Below are 25,827 nucleotides of genomic sequence, written 5' to 3' on the forward strand. Positions count from 1 at the left end.
TACGTGCTGCGATCCTAAAACAGAAAAAAAAACTTTGATAGTTGTAAACAATTCGTCACAAGTTTCGTATTTGTTTCTTACTTCTAGCCTGAATTTATGTAATCAGGGAAAGATTTTTCGGACACCCTGTATTTCAACAGAGACCAGTCAGTTTTCGAAAATGTGTCAGCAGAACCGCATACCACCCTTAATTTACGCTGGAGGATGACGGTTCAGATGGATCTGAGCACTATGGGACTTAATTGCTCTGGTCATCAGTCCCCTAGAACTTAGGACTACTTAAACCTAACTAACCTAAGGACATCACACACATCCACGCCCAAGGCAGGATTCGAACCTGCGACCGTAGCGGTCGCGCGGTTCCAGACTGTAGCGCCTAGAACCTCTCGGCCACTCTGGCCGGCTACGCTGGAGTAGCTCACTCTCAGTCATCTCTTATGACCTGGGCACCCGTAAAAGGAAAACATTAAAATTTGTGAAAGGACAAGTTGGGTTTAGCTTTAACAATTCTGTCCCACAAAATGCTGGGATGTGCTGAAAAATAGTGTCTCCGAATTTTTTATGTGAAAATTCTTATAGATTTTTGAATAAAAGAAAATTTAGTAACATTCTACATCTTTATTCTTCGTGTCCGTATATTTATTTCTCTGCGTACTTGCCTTGGGAATGGCCTTGCCGCCGTGGATACACCGGTTCCCGTGAGATCCCCGAAGTTAAGCGCTGTCGGGCGTGGTCGGCCCTTAGATGGGTGACCATCCAGGCTGCCATGCGCTGTTGCCATTTTTCGGGGTTCACTCAGCCTCATGATGCCAACTGAGGAGCTACTCGACCGAATAGTAGCGGCTTCGGTCAAGAATACTATCATAACGACAGGGAGAGCAGTGTGCTGACCCCACGTCCCTCCTATCCGCACCTTTCACTGAGGATGACATGGCGGTCGGATGGTCCCGGTAGGCCACTCGTGGCCTGAAGACGGAGTGCTTTTTTCTTTTTTACGTACTCGCCTTGGGAACGACCACATTTCTCTCCACGAGAGAACAGTTTGGTGTTACCGTCGCGAAAGTGTTCTTCAACTTTTTGAAATAGATGAATATACGAGGCGTGTTTTTTAAGTAAGTACCGTTTTGAAATTAAAAAAAAAGACGTGCTAAGATATCTCAATAATTTTATTTTTACGTCAAAGCCTGTACCTTGATCTACGCACTGACGCCATTACAGTCTTATTCTTCCTTGTTTACGTTGTGTGCTGAGTGTTTAAGATGCCTCCGATAATCGTGAGTCCCGCCGACTGTGAAGTACGGGCTGTTATAAGATTTCTTAGTGCTAAAGGCCTAAAAGCGATCTATATTCATCGTGAGATCTGTGCAGTTTACGGAGAAAACATTATGAGTGATGGAATGGTAAGAAAGTGGGTGATAGCATTTAAAGATGGCGGCACAAATGTGCATGATGAAGAACGGAGTGGGCGTCCTGCGGTCGTTAATGAAAGTTTAGTGCAGGAAGTGGACTATAAGGTGAGAGAAAACAGGCGCTTTAGAGCACTTGAATTGCCGAAAATTGTACGCACGTTGCGTACCAAAAATGTTGAAGGATGTGCACAAAACCAAAGATTTAGACAGTGCATTGACTTTCCTTGAGCGGTACCACAACGACGGTGATGATTTCTTAAGCTAAATTGTTACGGGCGATGGAACGTGGGTGGCCTACGTCACACCAGAATCAAAGCAACAGTCCACGGAAGTTGAGCAAGGGCATCGTTTTGATGCGAGACAATGCCCGTCCGCTCGTGGCGAATCAGACCAAAGATCTCATCACATCTTTTCTATGGGAAACTCTAGATCATCCTCCGTACAGCCCCGATCTTGCGCCCAGTGGCTACCACCTGTTCCTGGACTTGACCTCGACGGTCAGCGTCTTCAAGACGATGACGAAGTCAAAACAGTGGTTAACAAGTCAGGCGGCAGACTTCTATGAGGAGGGTATTCAAAAACTGGTACAACGTTATGAGAAGTCCCTCAATATTGACGAAAATTGTGTAGAAAAGTGGATTAAGGTACAGGCTTTCATGTAGAAATATAATTATTGAGATATCTTAGCACGTCTTTTTTTTAATTTCAGAACGGTACTTACTTAAAAACCACGCCTTGTAGAACGGCGCAAAGTGCGGACTGTATGGAGGATGATCGACGAGAGCGAACTCGAGGCGCTGGATCGCTTCAGCGTTCATGTGTGGTCTGTCAGGAGAGGGTGCCCTGTGTCTGGACGATCTCTTAGGATTCGAAACACGATTAGAGCACTCTGTTTCTCACGCACTGATTAAGTTACGTCACACACCGCCGTCTTACACCCTACAGTTGTGAGCCCTCTAGCGTCAGAGGGCTGCAAATATGTGGACGTGAAGCGCAAAGATGAAGAATGTTTTATTTTCAAAGCGTTGATAGTTTCACACTAACAATCCGGGGGCATCACTTTTAAGCATGCTGCAACGTAGTGTTTACGTGCAAACCGGTGACAAGTGAAACAATAAGTACAGAGGGCTTGCAAGATATTACTGATCAACAGTTTAACCCAAAGGGCACAGTACTTACACAAAAATTTTGTACAAGTGTATCTTATTCACAAGTCAGAAAAATACATTACACAATTCCTCTCTAATTGATTAGATGCAAACAAGAAATCCTTGTAACTTCTCTACTAACTGTAAGCGCTTCAATAATGAAAGGTAAAATCAATTTCATTTAACAAGGGCACTTGAATAATAAAGGTAAAATAAGTTTCTTTTGAACAGGATACACAAGTCAAAAAAATACATTACACAAAACCTTTCTGATTGAATTACTTGCAAAGAAGAACTTCTTATGACTTCTATACTAACTGTAATAACTTAAAAAATAAAAGGTGAAATCAGTTTCATTTGACAAAGGGCACTTTAATAATAAAAGTGAAATAAGTTTCTTTTAAAGCAATCGCAATAGGACAATTCACGTAATTTCCAATTTCCGCTTCCCATCAAGTATTTCTCTTTAGCATGTACGTAAGTTCAACTCCCGCTGCACATACGGTATAATTCAGAACACTAGTCTCCTTCCTTTATGGTTTTGAAGGTAAATGCACTACTGGCCCTTAAAATTGCTACACCAAGAAGAAATGCAGATGATAAACGGGCATTCATTGGACAAATATATTATACTAGAACTGACATGTGATTACATTTTCATGCAATTTCGTTGCATAGATCCTGAGAAATCAGTACCCAGAACAACCACCTCTGGCCGTAATAACGGCCTTGATACATCTGGGCATTGAGTCAAACAGAGTTTGGATGGCGTGTACAGGTACAGCTGCCTATGCAGCTTCAACACGATACCACAGTTCATCAAGAGTAGTGACTGGGGTATTCTGACGAGCCAGTTGCGCGGCCACCATTCACCAGACGTTTTCAATTGGTGAGAGATATGGAGAATGTGCTGGCCAGGGCAGCAGTCGAACATTTTCTGTATCCAGAAAGGCCCGTACAGGACATAGAACATGCGGTCGTGCATTATCCTGCTGAAATGTAGGGTTTCGCAGGATCGAATGAAGGGTAGAGCCACGGGACGTAACACATCTGAAATATAACGTCCACTGTTCAAAGTGCCGTCAATGCGAACAAGAGGTGAGCGAGACGTGTAACCAATGGCACCCCATACCATCACGCCGGGTGATACGCCAGTATGGCGATGACGAATACACGCTTCCAATGTGCGTTCACCGCGATGTCGCCAAACACAGATGCGACCATCATGATTCCGTAAACAGAACCTGGATTCATCCTAAAGAATGACGTTTTGCCATTCGTGCACCCAGGTTCGTCGTTGAGTACACCATCGCAGGCGCTCCTGTCTGTGATGCAGCGACCAGGGTAGTCGCAGCAGTGGTCTCCTAGCTGATAGTCCAGGCTGCTGCAAACATCGTCGAACGTTCGTGAAGATGATTGTTTTCTTGCCAACGTCCCCATCTGTTGACTCAGGGATCGAGACGTGGCTGCACTATCCGTTACAGCAATGCGGATAAGATGCCCGTCATCTCGGCTGCTACTGATACGAGGCCGTTGGGACCCAGCACGGCGTTCCGTATTACCCTCCTGAACCCACCGATTCCATATTTTGCTAACAGTCATTCGATCTCGACCAACGCGAGCAGCAATGTCGCGATATGATAAATCGCAATCGTGATAGGCTACAATCCGACCTTTATCACAGTCGGAAACGTGATGGTACGCATTTTTCCTCCTTACACGAGACATCACAACGACGTTTCACCAGGCAACGCCGGTCAACTGCTCTTTGTGTATGAGAAGTCGGTTGGAAACTTTTCTCATGGCAGCACGTTATAGGTGTCGCCACCGGCACCAACCTTGTGTGAATACTCTGAAAAGCTAATCATTTGCATATCACAGCATCTTCTCCTGTCTGTTAAATTTCGCGTCTGTAGCACGTCATCTTCGTGGTGTAGCAATTTTAATGGCCAGTAGTGTATATAAGGAGTATAGCAAATGGAACAGGCGCCTTGACGTCCCAATGCAGAGGAAACTTAACTGAATGCGAGATCCGCACTCACTGCAACCCGAAGAACTTAGTGGCCGCCGTATCGGTTGCCATTTTCCCGGCGGCCAAAAGAACCTCGAGTTCCCTCTGGTGTGGTCGGCCAAGGCGTCGTACTCAAGACATCGATTTAGACATGGACTAGGTGGCCGCTGCAGTGCTGAAACAGTGAAAAGAAACAATGTTAACAGCCCCCAGAATATATTAAGATAAAATTCTGCAAAGAGAGATCACATCAAGACAAAGGCAAATTAAAAATGGTTAAGAGCATTATCTGTAGACTTCAAATTTCAAAATACACTCCTGGAAATGGAAAAAAGAACACATTGACACCGGTGTGTCAGACCCACCATACTTGCTCCGGATACTGCGAGAGGGCTGTACAAGCAATGATCACACGCACGGCACAGCGGACACACCAGGAACCGCGGTGTTGGCCGTCGAATGGCGCTAGCTGCGCAGCATTTGTGCACCGCCGCCGTCAGTGTCAGCCAGTTTGCCGTGGCATACGGAGCTCCATCGCAGTCTTTAACACTGGTAGCATGCCGCGACAGCGTGGACGTGAACCGTATGTGCAGTTGACGGACTTTGAGCGAGGGCGTATAGTGGGCATGCGGGAGACCGGGTGGACGTACCGCCGAATTGCTCAACACGTGGGGCGTGAGGTCTCCACAGTACATCGATGTTGTCGCCAGTGGTCGGCGGAAGGTGCACGTGCCCGTCGACCTGGGACCGGACAGCAGCGACGCACGGATGCACGCCAAGACCGTAGGATCCTACGCAGTGCCGTAGGGGACCGCACCGCCACTTCCCAGCAAATTAGGGACACTGTTGCTCCTGGGGTATCGGCGAGGACCATTCGCAACCGTCTCCATGAAGCTGGGCTACGGTCCCGCACACCGTTAGGCCGTCTTCCGCTCACGCCCCAACATCGTGCAGCCCGCCTCCAGTGGTGTCGCGACAGGCGTGAATGGAGGGACGAATGGAGACGTGTCGTCTTCAGCGATGAGAGTCGCTTCTGCCTTGGTGCCAATGATGGTCGTATGCGTGTTTGGCGCCGTGCAGGTGAGCGCCACAATCAGGACTGCATACGACCGAGGCACACAGGGCCAACACCCGGCATCATGGTGTGGGGAGCGATCTCCTACACTGGCCGTACACCACTGGTGATCGTCGAGGGGACACTGAATAGTGCACGATACATCCAAACCGTCATCGAACCCATCGTTCTACCATTCCTAGACCGGCAAGGGAACTTGCTGTTCCAACAGGACAATGAACGTCCGCATGTATCCCGTGCCACCCAACGTGCTCTAGAAGGTGTAAGTCAACTACCCTGGCCAGCAAGATCTCCGGATCTGTCCCCCATTGAGCATGTTTGGGACTGGATGAAGCGTCGTCTCACGCGGTCTGCACGTCCAGCACGAACGCTGGTCCAACTGAGGCGCCAGGTGGAAATGGCATGGCAAGCCGTTCCGCAGGGCTACATCCAGCATCTCTACGATCGTCTCCATGGGAGGATAGCAGCCTGCATTGCTGCGAAAGGTGGATATACACTGTACTAGTGCCGACATTGTGCATGCTCTGTTGCCTGTGTCTATGTGCCTGTGGTTCTGTCAGTGTGATCATGTGATGTATCTGACCCCAGGAATGTGTCAATAAAGTTTCCCCTTCCTGGGACAATGAATTCACGGTGTTCTTATTTCAATTTCCAGGAGTGTATGTAAAACTGCCCCAACACAAACAGGCTAGTTTTAAAAGGGCAACGATTAGACAAAGCATAATATTATTACACCAGTACATTGCAGTTCCAATACAATATTGACACTCATAAGAAAGAAGCTAGTGAAAACACTGGTAAGTCCGATTGTAAAACTAGAAAGCTTGAATGTCTACTTCTTCAATAGACAGTTGCGTGGTACATAATTCAACCCCAATAGCCGAAATGAATAACACATTGCTCAGCGTCCTGTGTAGAAGACCATGACCCAGTCACGCCTCAGGAACTTGCAATAACAGGTGCACTTCCGCACTTCCGCACTCCGAGCCACATACACCGGTCAAATCCAGCTAACTCCACGCAAACACTAGTTTCACTCTCTGAGCAGCGACACGTACCGGCCGTTCCGAAGGCAAAACCCAGTCTGCCCGTCACCCCACCAGCACCACCACCGGCCAACGAGGCAAAGACAGGCAACGCCAGAGGGAAACAATCGATCCGGGTGAATCGAACGGAGAAGGCAACTGGCGCCGGCGCCTCCCCACGTATCACATCCCCTCTTACAATCAAATTTCAGGATTTCATTTGTTACACCAGCTGATGGCGTTTTGTTTTTAAAGGTCTAACATCACGGAGTGGAACGTGGAAACGCTGACCTCGGACGATCAGAGGTATCCTGTCCTCTTCAAATTACTGCGCACCCTTCGGCACATCACAAAAGCCATACGCCTAGGCAGAATATGCGCCGGGCGCCATAAATGGAATTTTCTCCAGCGGCACTTGAACAAAACAGGTGAGATACATGCGATTGCAGTCTTTCTCGGCGTATTCTACTGATCAATTATTCTCTGGTTATCAGCCGAGTGGTGGCGTCGTCTTGTGGCAACGTTTCAATGAGTTTCGTACCGATCATCTTCTGGCGAAGATGGGAGGGAATTGACACACTTCGCCAGAAGATGATGGGTACGAAACTCATTGAAACGTTGCCACAAGACGACGCCACCACTCGGCTGATAACCCGAGGAGAATTCATCAGCAAAACAGGTGAGTCTTTATTTGTAAGTAAGTTATTTGGGAATGCAGGTTTTCTCGGTGAATTTCAGTGGCTAAAATTTTCGAGGTATCAACCGAATCGCGGCGCCTTCGCTGGAAGATGACGAGTTAGAAATTCGAAATGTGGGAAAATTTCATCTAATATGGTATCCATGGCCCGCCCGGTTGGCCGTGCGGTATAACGCGCGACTTTCCGGGCGGGAAGGAGCGCCTGTTCCCGCCACGAATCCGCCCGGAGGATTTGTGTCGAGGTTTGGTGAACCGGCCAGTCTGTGGATGGTTTTTAGGCGGTTTTCCATCTGCCTCGGAGAATGCGGGCTGGTTCCCCTTATTCCGCCTCAGCGTCGGCGGTTGCTGCGCAAACAAGTTCTCCGCGTACGCTTACACCACCATTACTCTACCACGGAAACATAGGGGTTACACTCGTCTGGTGTGAGACGTTCCCTGGGGGATCCACCGGTGGCCGAACCGCACAATAACTCTGGGTTCGGTGTGGGGTGGTGGAGGGGTGAAGTGGACTGCGGTAGTCGTCGTGGGGTTGTGGACCACTGCGGCTGCGGCGGGGACGGAGCCTCTCTGTCGTTTCTAGGTCCCCGGTTAACATACAATACAATACATACAATGGTATCCATACATATTATAAAAAAAACTATGTGTAACTGTACGCATGTACACTGATCAGGCAGAACATTATGACCGTATACTTAATAGCCAGTGTGTCCACATTAGCACGGATAAAAGCCGCAATGCGTCGTGACATGGAAGCAATGAGGCCTTGGTAGGTCTGTGGAGGGAGTTGACACACATCTACACACACAAGTCACCTAATTCCCGTAATTTTCGGGAAAATGGGGGGGGGGAGGGGGCGATGAAATCTGACGCCACATTCAGTCATATCCCAGATGTGTTCCATTGGGTTGAGATCTGGCGAGCTGGGGGACAGAACATCAATTATAACTCGCCACTGTATTCCTCAAACCACTCCATCACACTCCTCGTCTTGTGGCATGGCGCATTATCTTGTTGAAAAATGTCACTGGCGTCATGAAGGGGTGTACGTGGTATTTGTTGTATTCTTCAACAGTTTATTGAACGTAACTTCTTCTACAATACAATAGCTAGCTGTACAATAGATGTAGGCGTCCGTCGATCTAGCCGGAGATGCGGTTCCTCTCGGTCGGCTGGTACTTCGATCGGCGGTGCAGTACAGCGGCTTCGGTGATATCTTCTCGGAGACTCCGCTGTAGCGGTTGCCATTAGCAGCGGACGAAGACTGGTCTGGCTTCGACCGGCCGGGCCTATATAGTGAGCTGGAGCCAATAGAAACCCGGTTTAGAAATCCGTGGCTGGATGTGTCGCGGCGACCTCTGCAAGGGAAGGTTCCTATTAATCGACTCGAATCTTCGGCGTGTTTCCTGATGTCTTCGCCTGTTTGGCTGTTGGTTTGTTTCTCTCATAGCGTGGCTGCTATGCGGTGCTGCCTGCCATTTAGGGGAACCCGATGGCAGACGGTACAGTATTGAACCAGCATACGATACTTCTTGGCCACCATGGTGCCTTGCACGAGCACCATTGGGTGCCCATGTCAATGTTCCCGAGAGCATAATGGAATGGCCACCAACTTGTCTTTGCCCAGCAGTACAGGTGTCAGGAAGCTGTTCCTATGTAGACGAAGGATTCGCGCCCTCCTGTCGACATGATGAAGGAGGTATGCCGGCCGGTGTGACCGTGCGGTTCTAGGCGCTACAGTCTGAAACCGGGCGACCGCTACGGTCGCAGGTTCGAATACTGCCTCGGGCGTGGATGTGTGTGATGTCCTTAGGTTAGTTAGGTTTAATTAGTTCTAAGTTCTAGGTGACTGATGACCTCAGAAGTTAAGTCGCATAGTGCTCCTTGAACCATTTGAAGGAGGTATCGGGGTTCATCAGCCCATGCAAAGCCCTGCCACTGTGCTAACGAACAGTGCCGCTGGTCACGAGCCCATTTCAGTCATAGTTGTCTACGTTGTGTTGTTAACATTGGCACATGCATGGGTCGCCGTCTGCGGACGGCCATCGATGGAAGTGGTCGCTGCACTGTACTCTGCCCAGCATGAAAGTCTGATATTTAGTTCCATCACAGTTCGCCGACTGTTCTGTTTTACCAGTCCGCCCAGCCTACGACAGCCGACATCTGTAATGAGGGGTGGCAGCCAAACCCGACGACGTCTGGACGTATTGAAGACACTCCCCACAGAACTGCTCGAAAAGCATACAAGTCGTGCAATTTACGAAATGCTCCGACAGAGACTCCTGCACATTACCATGTGGCCTCGGTCAAACTGAAATAGGTCGGGCACCGTCCCCATTCAACACACAGACAGCAGGCTCACTGATAGTAAATGCACCAACTGGCCATTAAAATTGCTATACCAAGAAAAAACGCAGATGATAAACGGGTATTCATTGGACAAATATATTATACAAGAACTGACATGTGATTACATTTTCACACAATTTGGGTGCATATATCCTGAGAAGTCAGTACCCAGAACAACCACCTCTGGCCGTAGTAATGGCCTTGATACGCCTGGGCATTGAGTCAAACAGAGCTTGGACGCCCACGCAGCTTCAACACGATACCACAGTTCATCAAGAGTAGTGACTGGCGTATTGTAACGAGCCAGTTGCTCGGCCACCATCGAGCAAACGTTTCCAATTGGTGAGAGATCTGGTGTATGTGCTGGTCAGGGCAACAGTCGAACATTTTCTGTATACAGAAAGGCCCTTAAAGGATTTGCAATATGCGGTCGTGCATTATCCTGCTGAAATTGAGGGTTTCGCAGGGATCGAATGAAGGGTAGAGCCACGGGTCGTAACACATCTGAAATGTAACGTCCACTGTTCAAAGTGCCGTCAATGCGAACAAGAGGTGACCGAGACGTGTAACCAATGGCACCCCATACCATCACGCTGGGTGATATGCCAGTATGGCGATGAGGGATACACGCTTCCATTGTGCGTTCACCACGATGTCGCAAAACGCTGATGCGACCATCATGATGCTGTAAACAGAACCTGGATTCATCCGAAAAAATGACGTTTTGCCATTCGTGCACCTAGGTTCGTCGTTGAGTACGCCATCGCAGGCGCTCCTGTCTGTGATGCAGCGTCAAGGGTAACCGCAGCCGTGGACTCCGAGCTGATAGTCCATGCTGCTGCAAACGTCGTCGAACTGTTCGTGCAGATGGTTGTTGTCTTGCAAACGTACCCATCTGTTGACTCAGGGCTCGAGACGTGGCTGCACGATCCGTTACAGCCGTGCAGATATGATGCCTGTCATCTTGACTGCTAGTGATACGCGGTCGTTGGAATCCAGCACGGCGATCCGTATTACCCTCCTGAACTCATATTCTGCTAACAGTCATTGGATCTCGACCAACGCGAGCAGCAATGTCGCGACACGATAAACCGCAATCGCGGTAGGCTACAATCCGACTTTTGTCAAAGTCGGTAACTTAATGGTATGCATTTCTCCTCCTTGCACGAGGCATCACAACAACGTTTCACCAGACAACGCCGGTCAACTGCTGTTTGTGTATGAGAAATCGGTTGGAAACTTTCCTCATGTCAGTACGTTGTAAGTGTCGCCACCGGCGCCAAGCCTGTGTGAATGCTGTAAAAAGTTAATCATTTGCATATCACAGCATCTTCCTCCTGTCGGTTAAATTTCGCGTCTGTGGCAAGTCATCTCCGTGGTGTAGCAATTTTAATGGTCAGTAGTGTATATTCTCGAAGGGAATGGCGGAACCATTCTCGAACAGGCGATGAGTTCGTTTGAGCTAAGGGTAATTCCTTTCTTATACTGTGGTTGCGTTCTTTATTTTTGTTAAGGTTTGAGCTTTTTACCTTATATTAATTTTTGTTCCCATTCGTTTGGCTGTGAGGTGGAATTTGGATCCATACTGTGGAAAAAACCTCCCTAAAAACATCAGTAGGGTTATTTGTATGTTAAACTAATCTATATTAATTTTCTTGCAAATTTTGATCCTGTAACTCCTGCGGCATAACTTGTACTTGCTGGGTTCTGTCATAGTTGTGCAGTAGCACTTGGTGGGAACGAATATTTGTTTTGGAAAATTAAGCTGCATCGGTGGTTGTTTTAACGAGTGCGTTGTTTCTGATTCTGTTGTTAATCTAGATTCTCCGTATTTTGCTGTCACATATATCAGTCTCTCCTCTAGTGGCTGTACATATGCTACATGGTATGGATATCTTTTATTGGCTCTTGGACTAGTATTTATCGCTGTTCGTATCATTATGTTAAATATTTTTGGTGTGTGAACGTTTGAAAAAAAAGGGCTCCAAGCACTATGGGACTTAACATCTGAGGTCATCAGTCCCCTAGAGTTTAGAACTACTTAAACCTAACTAACCTAAGGACATCACACACATCCATGCCCGAGGCAGGATTGGAACCTGCGACCGCAGCGGTCACGCGGTTCCAGACTGTAGCGCCTAGAACCGCTCGGACACTCCGGCCGGCGGGTACTGAGAGAAAATGGTGTTTTGCATAACTGAAGGACCTCACTTCCAAGAATTTTAACTGCAAACACGGTCAATACAAGGAGCTGTAAATCAAAATGATGAATATCTGGTCTTTAACGTTGAACACAATGCTGGAAGGAGTACACTGGGTCGCACTTGTATGTGGCACCAGAATAAGATAAGAATATTAATAAATTAAACTGAAACTAGTATACTATAAAGGACGAATGTCTCTGATAGGCTCGATAATGTGGATTGCTGACTGTGCGCGACCGTAGAGCCAGAGATAGTGTTTCTGGTTTGAGAATGTAGTGTTGGAGAGAGCCGGGTGCACACTTATAGGTAGCTGTGTGTGAGGGAAAGACGATGGAGTGGGCAGCTTCTGTGGTGTGCTGTGTGAAGTCACCAAGAGTTAGATCAATGCAGGTATGTCGATATTGTTGAACATGGAAGCAGAAGTCTTCAAGTATGCGAGGTAAAAATTCTCAATAATTACGATTTCTGTTTTTGCCAGAGCGTTAGTATAGGTGAGTTGGCTGACAATTAGTTATTGTTGAGTAACCCCACGATGTACGTAAACGGTTTTCACAGAAAGTCTAGTTAGGTATTTCATTTTTGTAATGCTTTTAAGATTTGTTAACAGAGCTATGTGTAATTTGATGATTTGCATCTACGTTGGATTAATGACGTTAGATAATACTTGCTGTTTAAATCTCATTGTTTGTGAATCAATTGTGAGTGATGTAACTTCAATTGTCAGATGTTTTTGAAAAGACAAACTTAATTTGCAATATAATTTTGCTGTATGCAGTGAGTGCTAGTAATCCATCATAATAAGCAACGCCTCCCGGTCCAGGTCATACAGTTTTCAAAGAATTTGGAATTTCTTAAATGTTCTAGTTTATCAGCCAAATGAATTTCATGTGCATTTCAAGTATTATGGCCAGCATTGTACACTGCTGAGCCTGTAGTTAGTATATTTATATTTTTGTAAGGGAGACCAGAATATACGCGTTCCACCGTTGCTGCTTTAGACGTAAGACCATTTAATTTAATTGTTACGTGTACTGGGACCAAACCCATTAGTTTTTAACAGGGCCTTAGCATTCAGTGGTTAAGGGGGTGAATGTATTTTGCAGTGACTGTTTCTTTATTGGTATTGAGAGTTGCATTACCCAATCGATTCGTGTTAAGTTTTGTTAACAATTACACAGACTAAGAACACTACTTGCACTTACAACACGCCACACGACAATTAGAGTTCAGCAGTCATTCCACAGATCAGACATTCATTCAACTTAATCGTCAAGTCCATTATATCACTTTTTAAGGAACGTTACAATGTGGACATCTACATCTACACCTGCGTGATTACTCTGCTACTCACAATAAAGTGCCTGGAAGAGGGTTGAGTGAACCACCTTCAAGCTGTCTCTCTACCGTTCCACTCTCCAACGGTGCGCGGGAAAAACGAGCGCTTCACTTTTTCTGTGCGAGCCCTGATGTCTCTTATTTTATCATGTTAATCATTTCTCTCTATGTAGGTGGGTGGCAACAGAATGTTTTCGCAACCGGAGGAGAAAACTGGTGATTGAAATTTTATGAGAAGATCCCGATCGCAACGAAAAACACCTTTGTTTTAATTATTGCCACTCCAATCATGTCTGTTGCACTATCTACCCTATTTCGCGATAATACTGCCCTTCTTTGTAACTTTTTCGGTGTCATCCGTCAGTCCCACCTGATGTGGATAACACACCGCACAGCAATACTCCAGAACAGGGCGAACAGGCGTGGTGTAAGCAGTCTCTTTAGTACACCTGTTGCACCTTCTAAGTGTTCTGCCAAAGAATCGCAGTCTTTGGTTTTTTCTATCCACAACATTATCTATGTGATCGTTCCAATTTATTTTATTTGTAATTGTAACCCCTAAGTATTTAGTCGAATTTACAGCCATCAGATTTATGTGACAACGCGTAATCGAAATTTAGCTGATTTCTTTTAGTACTCATGTGAATAACTTCAGGTTCAATTGCCACTTTTCGCACCATGTAGATATCTTATCTAAATAATTTTGCAATTGGTCTTCTGATGACTTTACAAGACGGTAAATGACAGCATCACCTGCAAACAATCTAAGACGGCTACTCAGATTGTCTCCTATATCGTTGATCTAGATCAGGGAGAATAGAGGGCCTATAACACTTCCTTGTGGAACGCTGGATATTACTTCTGTTTTTCTCGATGACTTTGCTTCTAGAACTACGAACTGTGACCTTTCTGACAGGAAATCACGAATCCAGTCGCACAACTAAGGCACGCAGTTTGGTTAGAAGACGCTTGTGAGGAACGGTATCGAAAGCCTTCTGGAAATCTAAAAATATGGAATCAGTCTGATATCCCCTGTCGATAGCACTCATTACTTCATGGGTATAAAGAGCTAGTTGTGTTTCACAAGAACGATATTTTCTGAATCCGTTCTATGTGTCAATAAATCGTTTTCTTCGAGGTACTTGATAATGTTCGAATACAGTGTACGTTCCAAAACCATACTGCAAATCGACATTAGTGATATGGGCCTGTAATTCAGCCGATTACTCCTAAATCCCTTTTTGGGTATTGGTGTGACTTGAGAAATTTTTCAGTCTTTAGGTACGGAACTTTCTGTGAGCGAGTGGTTGTATATAATTGCTAAATATGGAGCTATTGTATTCTAAGTTTTTTTTAATAAATTTGGTGTATATTTCCTGGACTTTGCTTTGCTGACAAGTACCACTGCAGTTTTGCCTACATGTAGCATATTAACAAGTGAAGCCAGGAGTGAAAGCTGTGTTTCTGACAGAAATCTGGTCAGTTGTGTAGTTCATTAGAATGTCGTCTGTCTTGTCCAGAACTGGAGGCCGAGGTGCCCGTCTACCTGGAACACGTCTCCAGCTACACACGGAATGTTGCCCAGTTGCTCTCACATGGTGTGAGGCATCTATCAGCAGCTTTGGTTCCGTTCGCATTCGACAACCTGGTAAGTGACGTTTCCCTAACTCAGTTTGTTACACGTAAGATGGGTGAGAAAATGACACACACACAGCCGCGTAAGTGGTCAGTTCTGAGAGTCTGCTTCCTATGTCTGATTCACACTGTCGTTATCTTTGCGTGTCCGATTGTGACGTTAATCATCTGTAAGAGTTCTGACTCTCCCGTACGTCTACGATACTTGTAGCGTTGTTAGAGAGAGAGAATGCAAGCTGAAAACGGATAAGGACGGTGAAAAAATTAGACCCTTTCGTCTTTCTCGTAATGTGTTAGCAGTCTGCTGAGTCAGAAATTGAATTACTAGTGCAGACTTCACGAAGAATATAATAATTCCAATCCTAAAGAAAGCAGGTGTTGACAGATGTGAAAATTACCGAACTATCAGTTTAACAAGCCACGGCTGCAAAATCATAACACGAATTTATTACAGGCGAAAGGAAAAACTGGTAGAAGCCGACCTCGGGGAAGATCAGTTTGGATTCCATAGAAATGTTGGAACACGTGAGGCTATACTGACCCTACGACTTATCTTAGAAAATAGATTAAGCAAAGGCAAACCTACGTTTCTAGCATTTGTAGACTTACAGAAAGCTTTTGACAATGTTGACTGGAACACCCTCTTTCAAATTCTGAAGGTGGCAGGTGTAAAATACAGGGAGCGAAAGGCTATTTACAATTTGTACAGAAACCAGATGGCAGTTATAACAGTCGAGGGGCATGAAAGGGAAGCAATGGTTTGGAAGGGAGTAAGACAGGGTTGTAGCCTCTCCCCGATGTTATTCAGTCTGTATATTGAGCAAGCAGTAAAGGAAACAAAAGAAAAATTCGGAGTAGGTATTAAAATCCATGGAGAAGAAATAAAAACTTTGAGGTTCGCCGATGACATTGTAATTCTGTCAGGCACAGAAAGGACCCGGAGGAGCAGCTGAACGGATTGGACAGTGTCTTGAAAGGAGGATATAAGATGAACATCAACAAAAGCAAAACGAGGATAATGGAATGTAGTCGAATTAAGTCGGGTGATGCTGAAGGAATTAGATTAGGAAATGAGACACTTAAGGTAGTACAGGAGTTTTGCTATTTGTGGAGCAAAATAACTGATGATGATCGAAGTAGAGAGGATATAAAATGTAGATAGCAATGGCAAGGAAAGCGTTTCTGAAGAAGAGAAATTTGTTGACATCGAGTATAGATTTAAGTGTAAGGAAGTCTTTTCTGAAAGTATTTGTATGGAGTGTAGCCATGTATGGAAGTGAAACGTGGGCGATAAACAGTTCGGACAAGAAGAGAAGAGAAGCTTTCGAAATGTGGTGCTACAGAAGGATGCTGAAGATTAGATGGGTAGATCCTATAACTGACGACGAGGTATTGAATAGGATTGGAGAGAAGAGAAATTTGTGGCACAACTTGACTAGAAGAAGGGATCGGTTGGTAGGGCATATTCTGAGGCAGCAAGGGATCACCAATTTAGTATTGGAGGGCAGTGTGGGGAGGGTAAAAATCGTAGAGGGAGACCAAGAGATGAATACACTAAACAGATTCAGAAGGATGTAGGGTGCAGTAGGAACTGGGAGATGAAGAAACTTGGACAGGATAGAGTAGCATGGAGAGCTGCATCAAACCAGGCTCTGGACTGAAGACCACACACACATATAAAAAAAAAGAAGCAAAAGGTAGGCCCGAAGCCTAATGTCTCTGTTCTTTCTAAAACACAGTAAATAATTCACCAGTTTCTTTATGAATAGCATATGTCGGATATTAACAAAGACATAGAAGAATAAATATATTTATAAGCGCGCTGCAACCGTTTTTTCGTGTAACTGTGGAGTACTTATGGTCTGACGCCATCGATAGTAATCAGCCACTTTGACCTCCAATAACTCATGTACTATTTACGTTACATGCCTGTAATTCGTACCAATTTAGGTTTACACTAATAGCTTTCTAAAGACATGGCGATCGAGAAAATCGGATGAAGCTTTTATACTTTGGAAATTCGTTGCTGGGTGTTACTTGTATAATTGAGCGTCAGATACTAAACTTAAAACTAACAAAGATATTGAATAACTGATTACAACATCAGAATCTTAGCGCAAATAATGGTAATCTACATGTTTCTTTTTGAGAAATCATAGTTCATCTGGCTACTATTAATTTCTGTACGAACTGTGAAATGTCTGCCATTAAGGTTTCTCTTTGGCACTCGAGGGCGCCACAACTCGCCCGTTACCTCACTACTTCTCGAGCTTCGACCGTTCACAGTTTCTATTTTGCTTTTTATTTCATTGTACAGTACACCTTCTTTCTGTTTTCGTGCTTGATCTATGTTCAGCTTTTGGCAGTCTGTACACTGGGCCCCCTTACCACTAAATCTGAGGGGGATGCGATGGGGAGTTTCCCATGTAAGAAGCAACGCGAACCATATGTTAATTAGTTGCTCTTCCGCGGTGCACGTAATACTGAGGGATACAATTGTTTCACACCGACCACGGCACGCAGTACACCCTCATTCCCGTGGCACGACAAACACACTCTCGTTCTCAATCCAGACTCTTCGTTGATGTTTTTTTTCTCTGTCGATCTATCGGTATGTTTCTACAGCTCAACATATCTCGCTTAAAATTACACTTTCAAAACTTGACGAATACATCGATTTACATTGTAACACAAAATTGCAACCTCACATTATTCTGTTCAAGGGAAAAATTTTAAATAACGTGTTAATAAACGTGCGAGTACACAGCACCAGAAAAAATGAAAATAGGAATTACATTCACGACGACTACATCTCGACCTAATGTTTGAAACCATGTATCCAGCCTCGCTTATCCGCAGAACAAACAGGTTATATTCAAGGAAAAGGAACTCGTGAACAGTTTCTCAACGTACGACAAGGAATCGAGAAATTGCGAGACCTTTGTGTTCTTGTCTGCTTCCGTGACTATAGGAAAGTCTTTGACTGCGTTGTCTGGGAAAAGTTGTGACAGGTACTCCAGAGTTTGGTGTCTCACCGCACTTGACAGTACTGATCAGAAGTTCACACAATAATCACCTCGCAGCTTCGAAGACAAGTGCTGGTACATCTGATTTCTTCAGCGTATCAAAAAGAGTCAGAGAGGGTTGAGTTCTACGCCCCCAACTGTACAATATTTATACAGAAAATTTTATAAGGAATGGTGGTGATGGCTGGACTAAAGCCATCTCAATTGCTGGTAGAATTTTTAACAAGCTCCGATTTTCTGTGGACACCATACCTGTACACAGCAGCGAAAATGAAGTTGCTGAGCTGTTAACAACAGTAAAGGACATTTGTCTATCATATGGGTTGGACCTCAATCTCAACAAGTCGAAACTCATAGTAAGTGACCGAGGAGTATAGGTCCAGCTCACAGGTCGATTAAAGGAACTGGAAGTCTTTTATCTATCTTTGGTCAAACGTCTGTGACACGGCAAGGTGTGAAGATGAGATAAGAAGACGGATCACGCTAGAGCGAGTGACGACGAAGGAAATCACCGTGATTTCGCAGAACAGAACAATAACGAATACCTCAAACTTGCGACTTGTTGGAACACTTGCGTTTTCCCTTCAGTTTTATGGTTGCGCGTAGGGTTGTTGGCAGAATATTGATAAGCCCAAATATCGATAAACCTCCCAAAATGTTTCGATATATATCGGTGACATATCTTTCCCAGCTGTATCGATATCGCTATGACAATATGGAGTGGTGATATTTTTATCTATACACTACTGGCCATTAAAATGGCTACACCAAGAAGAAATGCAGATGATAAACGGGTATTCATTGGACAAATATATGATATTAAAAACGACATGTGAGTACATTTTCACGCAGTTTGGGTGCATAGATCCTGAGAAATCAGTACCCAGAACAACCACCTCTGGCCGTAATAACGGACTTGATACGCCTGCGCATTGAGTCAAACAGAGCTTGGATGGCGTGTACAGGTACAGCTGCCTATGCAGCTTCAACACGATACCACAGTTCATCAAGAGTAGTGACTGGCGTATTGTGACGACACAGTTGCTCGGCCAACGTTGACCAGACGTTTTCAATTGGTGAGACATCAGGAGAATGTGCTGGCCAGGGCAGCAGTCGAACATTTTCTGTATCCAGAAAGACTCGTACAGGGCCTGCAACTTGCGGTCGTGCATTATCCTGCTGAAATGTAGGGTTTCGCAGGGATCGAATGAAGGGCAGAGCCACAGGTCGTAACATTATCTGAAATGTAACGCCCGCTGTTCAAAGTGCCGTCAATACGAACAAGAGGTCACCGAGACGTGAAACCAATGGAACTCCATACCATCATGCCGGGTGATACGCCAGTATGGCGATGACGAATACACGCTTCCAATGTGCGTTCACCACAATGTCGCCAAACACGGATGCGACCATCGTGATGCTGTAAACAGAACCTGGATTCATCCGAAAAAATGACGTTTTACCATTCGTGCACCCAGGTTCGTCGCTGAGTACACCATCGCAGGCGGTCCTGTCTGTGATATAGCGTCAAGGGTAACCGCAGCCATGGTCTCCGAGCTGATAGTCCATGCTGCTGAAAACGTCGTCGAACTGTTCGTGCAGATGGTTGTTGTCTTGCAAACGTCCCTATCTGTTGACTGAGGGGTCGAGACGTGGCTGCACGATCCGTTACAGCCATGCGGATAAGATGCCTGTCATCTCGCCTGTTAGTGATACTAGGTCGTTGGGATGCTGCACGGCGTTCCGCATTACCCTCCTGACCCCTACCAATTCCATATTGGATCTCGACCAACGCGAGCAGCAATGTCGCGATACGATAAACCGCAATCGCGATAGTCTACAATCCGACCTTCATCAAAGTCGGAAACGTGATGGTACGCATTTCTCCTCCTTACACGAGGTATCACAACAACGTTTCACCAGGCAACGCCGGTCATCTGCTGTTTGTGTATGAGAAATCGGTTGGAAACTTTCCTCATGTCAGCACGTTGTAGGTGTCGCCACCGCTGCCAACCTTGTGCGAATGGTCTGAAAAGCTAATAATTTGCATATCACAGCATCTTCTTCCTGTCGGTTAAATTTCGGGTGCGTAGCACGTCATCTTCGTGGTGTAGCAATTTTAATGGCCAGTAGTGTATGAAGCTGTTGTTTTCAAATTGTAGTAAAACATAATTTTACTTTCACTGTGTGAAGGAGTCTTACTACTTTTCGAGCTCCCATCACCTGCAGTATTTCTCTTTGACTCCCTTCACCGAAGTATAGGTGGCACAAAGAGGAAGTCCGAATGCACGAGGTGATGGTTGGGACAATTAAACAACAAGATTTCCGATGTTGAGAGATAGCACACCAGCTGTGTGCTATTTCTTCACATCGGCATTATTAAAAACAGTTTGAAATAGATGACCACAATGTAAATGACGCGATTGGGCGGAGATGTGTGTGTGTGTGGGGGGGGGGGGGGGGTATGCTGACGTAATCGGCGCTCGGCGCTACCAACAGAAACTGCAACGTTTAACTTCATCACGCAAATTTGACACTGCAGCTGCTAGGGCGCTGGCGTTTGCAGAAATGGGAAAAACCAGGGAAGTCGACAAGGAGTGTTCTGGGCAAATCGGATATGCGACGAAACCCAGCGACGGAGCCATCGGTCACCTTTTATTGTGCCTCTTACGTACAGTTAGCAAAGTGGTCATCACCAGGCGTGAACGTGCATCGTTTTCTTTTTAATTCTCGCTATAAGGGTGATAATCTGGTAGCTAACTTGTTGATGTACAGAGTATCAAATTATAGATCAATACTTAAATATATAGATCTAAAACCGGCAGTATTTTTACAATATGCACCCGATATATTTATAGGCCCGTACGTATCCACGTTTTCCGTCGATATATCGACACATTTTTCGATAAGTCGGTGGCCTGTAACGATATGTTTTTAATATCAATATATCGGCTTTCCGATATTTTTGAAAATATCAACACTCCTAGTTGCGAGACACGCACTCTTAAAGCGAGAGACTAACAGCGCATCGAAGCGTCTGAGCTTTGGTGTTGGCGCACGATGCTGCACACAAAACAGACCGAAAGAAGAACAAATGAGTACATCATAGACCAGCTCAGTATCTCCAGGCGCCTCTTTCTCGTGTCAACCAAAAAATTCTTTAGTTCTATGGCCAAATTGTGAGAAGAGATGGAGAAAGTCTCGAGAAAATAATCGTGAAAGGTCTAGGGCACAAGACCGGAGGGAGGAGCAACGACCAGGAGGAGAGATCAAATCAAGGACATCTCTGGTCTGCCTCCCCAGAAGGTTCTGAGAGAAGCTGGTTACTGTCCAGGGTGGAGACATATGGGTAGTCGGGTCACGATGCTCAGCAATCAGCACAACGATTTGTGATGGTGATGACACGAGGCAAACAGGAACATAGCTGTAGGAAAAAATAAATTTACAGTACTCATCCTGAAATAACTTTTTCGATTTATAAAGAAAGTAAAGTGGAAAACAAGGAAAAAGAAAGCACAGCAAAAAGGAAAAAAAAAATCTAGATCGTGTTATCTTCACATACTGTTGCTACCTAGAAATAACTGGAACTCTCTTATCTGTTGTTATAGGTTGAAAATTGTCTGTATTTAATAAGACATCACTAGACACTTATTTTGGATTCATGTTGCAATGGCTGTAGAAAACTGAGTGTTAGTCCATATGCCGGCCACAATTTCAATGTTACGTAATAGCGCTACCTATAAGTGTAAGTTAAGACTGGCTGCTGGTTGCGAATATTATGCCAGTAATTTGAATTATTCTCTGTGTTTCTCAGGATACGCACCCGAATGATGAGCTGCTCAGTACCTGGATTAACCACGTGGAGCATATGAGGGACATGCTACACACGAAATTAAGGGGTTGGGTACAGGATATGCAATACGTCAGCGAGCAGACAGCGAATTACAAGGTGGAAGAAGACAAGAAGTCGCCTGGGAAGTATATAATAAGGTATAAACCAATGTACATTGAAACCTATGTTAGACTCAATGTTGTGTTGTGCCGGCCGGGGTGACCGAGCGGTTCTAGGCGCTACAGTCTGGAACCGCGCGACCATTACGGTCTCAGGTTCGAATCCTGCCTCGGGCATGGTTGTGTGTGATGTCCTTAAGTTAGTTAGGTTTAAGTAGTTCTAAGTTCTAGGGTGATTACCTCAGAAGTTAAGTCTCATAGTGCTCAGAGCCACTTTTTTTTTTTTGTGGTGTGGTATTCAGTCCAGAGACTGGTTTGATGCACCTCTCCAAGCTACTCAATCCTGTGCAAGCTTCTTCATCTCCGAATAACTAATGCAACCTATATCCCTTTGAATCTGCTTAGTGTATTCATCTCTTGGTCTCCCTCTATGAATTTCACCCTCCGCGCTTCCCTGCAGTACTAAACTGGAGATCCCTTGATGACGCAGAACGTGTCCTACCAACCGATCCCTTCCAGTCAAGTTGTGCCACAATTCTATTCAGTACCTCCTCATTAATTACGTGATCTACCCATCTGATCTTCAGCATTCTTCCTTAGCTCCATATTTCGAATGCTTCTATTCTCTTCATGTCTAAACTACTTATCTAAACTATTTTATCAAACTATCTAAACTATTTTATCATACTCATTATGACTCTTGAATCAATTTTTGCTTAACTGTTACACAAACTGCTGAGATTATTTAATTCAGGATAGAGCAAACAAACGTTAGTAATGGACGATATTGAAGGAAATGGTTACAGCAACTGGTCATTACGGGATTCCGTTTGGTCTTCAATTTTTGATATTGTATTTTGTCTTCAAATGGGTTACATGATACGCAACAGATGAGCAGAGCAAACTATTATAATGAACGGTGTTACTACTTTTACTAGAGGGAGTACTGTAGCTTTCGTGTACTACCTATGTTTTTATAATTCATCTAAACAATGATATCTTGGGCAAACCTCTGGCTACACTGGCAGTCGTAGTTAGGTCACAAGTAGAGAGGAATCGACGTTGCTTGGCTGCTAATGTTGGTCATTTTAAACACGTAAAATAACCCTCCACTCGTGCAAGAATTGTAACGGAATGTCATTTTGTTTTGTTAATGCTGACTATCGACGAGTGTCTACATTTTTCTGGACCACTCTGTATACATTTAAAATCAGTTCAGACTATACAGTGAGTCACTAACTGTTGCCACCAAGAATAACTCCGAAAGTATGATACGAGCTGGAAACTTTGTGGGACAAATGTTGCATGGGACAACGGGGGCCATACTGTGACATTAGTTTTTTGTTGCTAGGTGCGGCTGCTATGGAGGTATGAAGATCCACTGTGTTTTTTTTTTTTAATGGGATGCCATAGTCCGGTACTTATTTTCTGACAGCGGCTATCGAAACGAATCCAGTGATGTGTAACAGTAAGGTTCTTGAAAGTCAACGAGGGTCACAAAGGTGGCATGAACGTCCATTTACAGAAGATGTTCGTAATAATGACCATTGGTAATACTGCAGAGCCACAATCTTCTTATGATGGATTGAGTGGTATTCCTTATCACATCGGCACTTATCGAAGCACATGCTCTGACAATTCTCTCTCGCATACCTTCAGGTGTAGCTGGAACGTATTTATAAACAATGTGTTTTACGATTCCCCACAAGAAAAAATCCAGAGGCGTCAAGTATGGCGAACGAGCTGGCCACGACACATCTCCTCCGCGTGCAATCCAAAAGTTTCGGAATTCTCTCTGCAAATCATTTCTAGCCATCAGCGAAATTGTGCCGGATACCCACTGTGTTGATACAACTTTCTGTTCTTAAAGGTATTTCTTCCAATAACAGACGTAACACTTGTAGCAGGAATGTGGTGTACTTCCTACCATCAAGATTACCTTCGTCGTCCAGAATCCCACGCCATGCATTCTCCGACCATGGTTTTTGGTGTGCAGCTTGTCGCAGCCAACATGGATTTTCAGTTTCCCAATAAGGCATGTTATGCAAATTATCATTTCTAAGGTTCGTGAATGTAGCCTCGCGAGTAAATAAAAGCAGTTTAATAAATGTGTCATCCCTCTGAATCTGAAGTTGAATCCATCGGCAGAATTCAATGTGACGCATACAATCTGTAGCAGTTAATTCTTGGTGGAGACTGATATGGTAAGGTTGATATTTATGGCGATGCAGAAGATATTCCCTTGCGATTTGACGCGAACTAACACAAGGATCTCGAACCACAGTTGCAAGAGTACCAATTTCCGTTCCCTCGTTAGTAACTATCCTTTGCCGGATGTGTTCCTGATGCGTTGAAGAACCAGTTGCATGTGGCCGAGCGGTTCTAGGCGCCTCAGTCTGGAACCGCGCCACCGCTACGGTCGCAGGTTCGAATCCTGACTCGGGCATGGATGTGTGTGATGTCCTTAGGTTAGTTCGGTTTAAGTAGTTCTAAGTTCTAGGGGACTGATGACCACAGCAGTTAAGTCCCATAGTGCTCAGATCCATTTTTGATCCAGTTGTTCTCAATTTATCATACACACGTGTAGGATGAGTACGTTGGGGATATCTTTCAGCGAATAACTCTCTAGATCTCACTGAATTTCGTTGGCAGTCTCTGTAAATGAGAAGCATATCGACGTATTCTTCGAAGGAATACGTCCTTCACATTAGCTTGATTCGACGATACTAGTCATGTCGTTCCCATTAGTGATGTATTGTGAAACCATCGAATGGTGTTTACATATCGATGGCACGTAAGATGGATAGGCCGTATTCGGCGAATATTTACTATTTGCATGATATACGAGAGAGAATTGTAAGAGCATGTGCTTCGGTAAGTGCCGAAGTGATAAGGAATATCACTCAATACATGATAAGAAGATTGCAGCACTGCATAGTTACCAATGGTCATCACTTCGAACATCTTCTGTAAATGGTCGCTCATACCACATACACGTGAGGCAATACTGACCCTACGACTTATCTTAGAAGAAAGATTAAGGAAAGGCAAACCTACATTTCTAGCATTTGTAGACTTAGAGAAAGCTTTTGACAATGTTGACTGGAATACCCTCTATCAAATTCTAAGGGCGGCAGGTGTAAAATACAGGGAGCGAAAGGCTATTTACAATTTGTACAGAAACGAGATGGCAGTTATAACAGTCGAGGGGCATGAAAGGGAAGCAGTGGTTGAGAAGGGAGTAAGACAGGGTTGTAGCCTCTCCCCGATGTTATTCAATCTGTATACTGAGCAAGCAGTAAAGGAAACAAAAGAAAAGTTCGGAGTAGGTATTAAAATCCATGGCGAAGAAATAAAAACTTTGAGGTTCGCCGATGACATTGTAATTCTGTCAGGCACAGAAAGGACTTGGAAGAGCAGTTGAACGGAATGGACTGTGTCTTGAAAGGAGGATATAAGATGAACATCAACAAAAGCAAAACGAGGATAATGGAATGTAGTCGAATTAAATCGGGTGATGCTGACGTAATTAGATTAGGAAATGAGACTCTTAAAGTAGTAAAGGAGTTTTGCTATTTGGGGAGCAAAATAATGGGTGATGGTCGAAGCAGAGAGGATATAAAATGTAGACTGCCAATGGCAAGGAAAGCGTTTTTGAAGAAGAGAAATTTGTTAACATCGAGTAGTGATTTAAGTGTCAGGAAGTCGTTTTTGAAAGTATTTGTATGGACTGTAGCCATGTATGGAAGTGAAACATGGACGATAAATAGTTTAGACATGCAGAGAATAGAAGCTTTCGAAATGTGGTGCTACAGAAGAATGATGAAGATTAGATGGGTAGACCACATAACTAATCAGGAGGTATTGAATAGAATTGGGGAGAAGAGGAGTTTGTGGCACAACTTGACAAGAAGAAGGGACCGGTTGATAGGACATGTTCTGAGGCATCAAGGGATCACCAA

General features: G+C 44.8%; 2 protein-coding genes across 8 annotated transcripts in view; one reads left to right on the forward strand and one right to left on the reverse strand.

Moving 5' to 3' along the window:
- The window catches only part of LOC126210497 (uncharacterized), a 502,330-nt gene that overhangs the window by 222,475 nt on the left and 254,028 nt on the right, over positions 1–25,827 (reverse strand). The window lies entirely within an intron of this gene.
- LOC126210495 (uncharacterized) overlaps positions 1–25,827 on the forward strand; it is a 467,621-nt gene that overhangs the window by 32,969 nt on the left and 408,825 nt on the right. For both annotated transcript variants that reach the window (XM_049939730.1, XM_049939731.1), the window contains exons 3-5: positions 6,924–7,096; positions 14,774–14,901; positions 21,729–21,904. In XM_049939730.1, coding sequence (XP_049795687.1) covers positions 6,924–7,096; positions 14,774–14,901; positions 21,729–21,904 — 477 coding nt within the window. The remainder of the gene's footprint in view (positions 1–6,923; positions 7,097–14,773; positions 14,902–21,728; positions 21,905–25,827) is intronic.

This window comes from Schistocerca nitens, chromosome 10 (assembly GCF_023898315.1).
Source record: "Schistocerca nitens isolate TAMUIC-IGC-003100 chromosome 10, iqSchNite1.1, whole genome shotgun sequence".
Lineage (NCBI taxonomy): Eukaryota > Metazoa > Arthropoda > Insecta > Orthoptera > Acrididae > Schistocerca > Schistocerca nitens.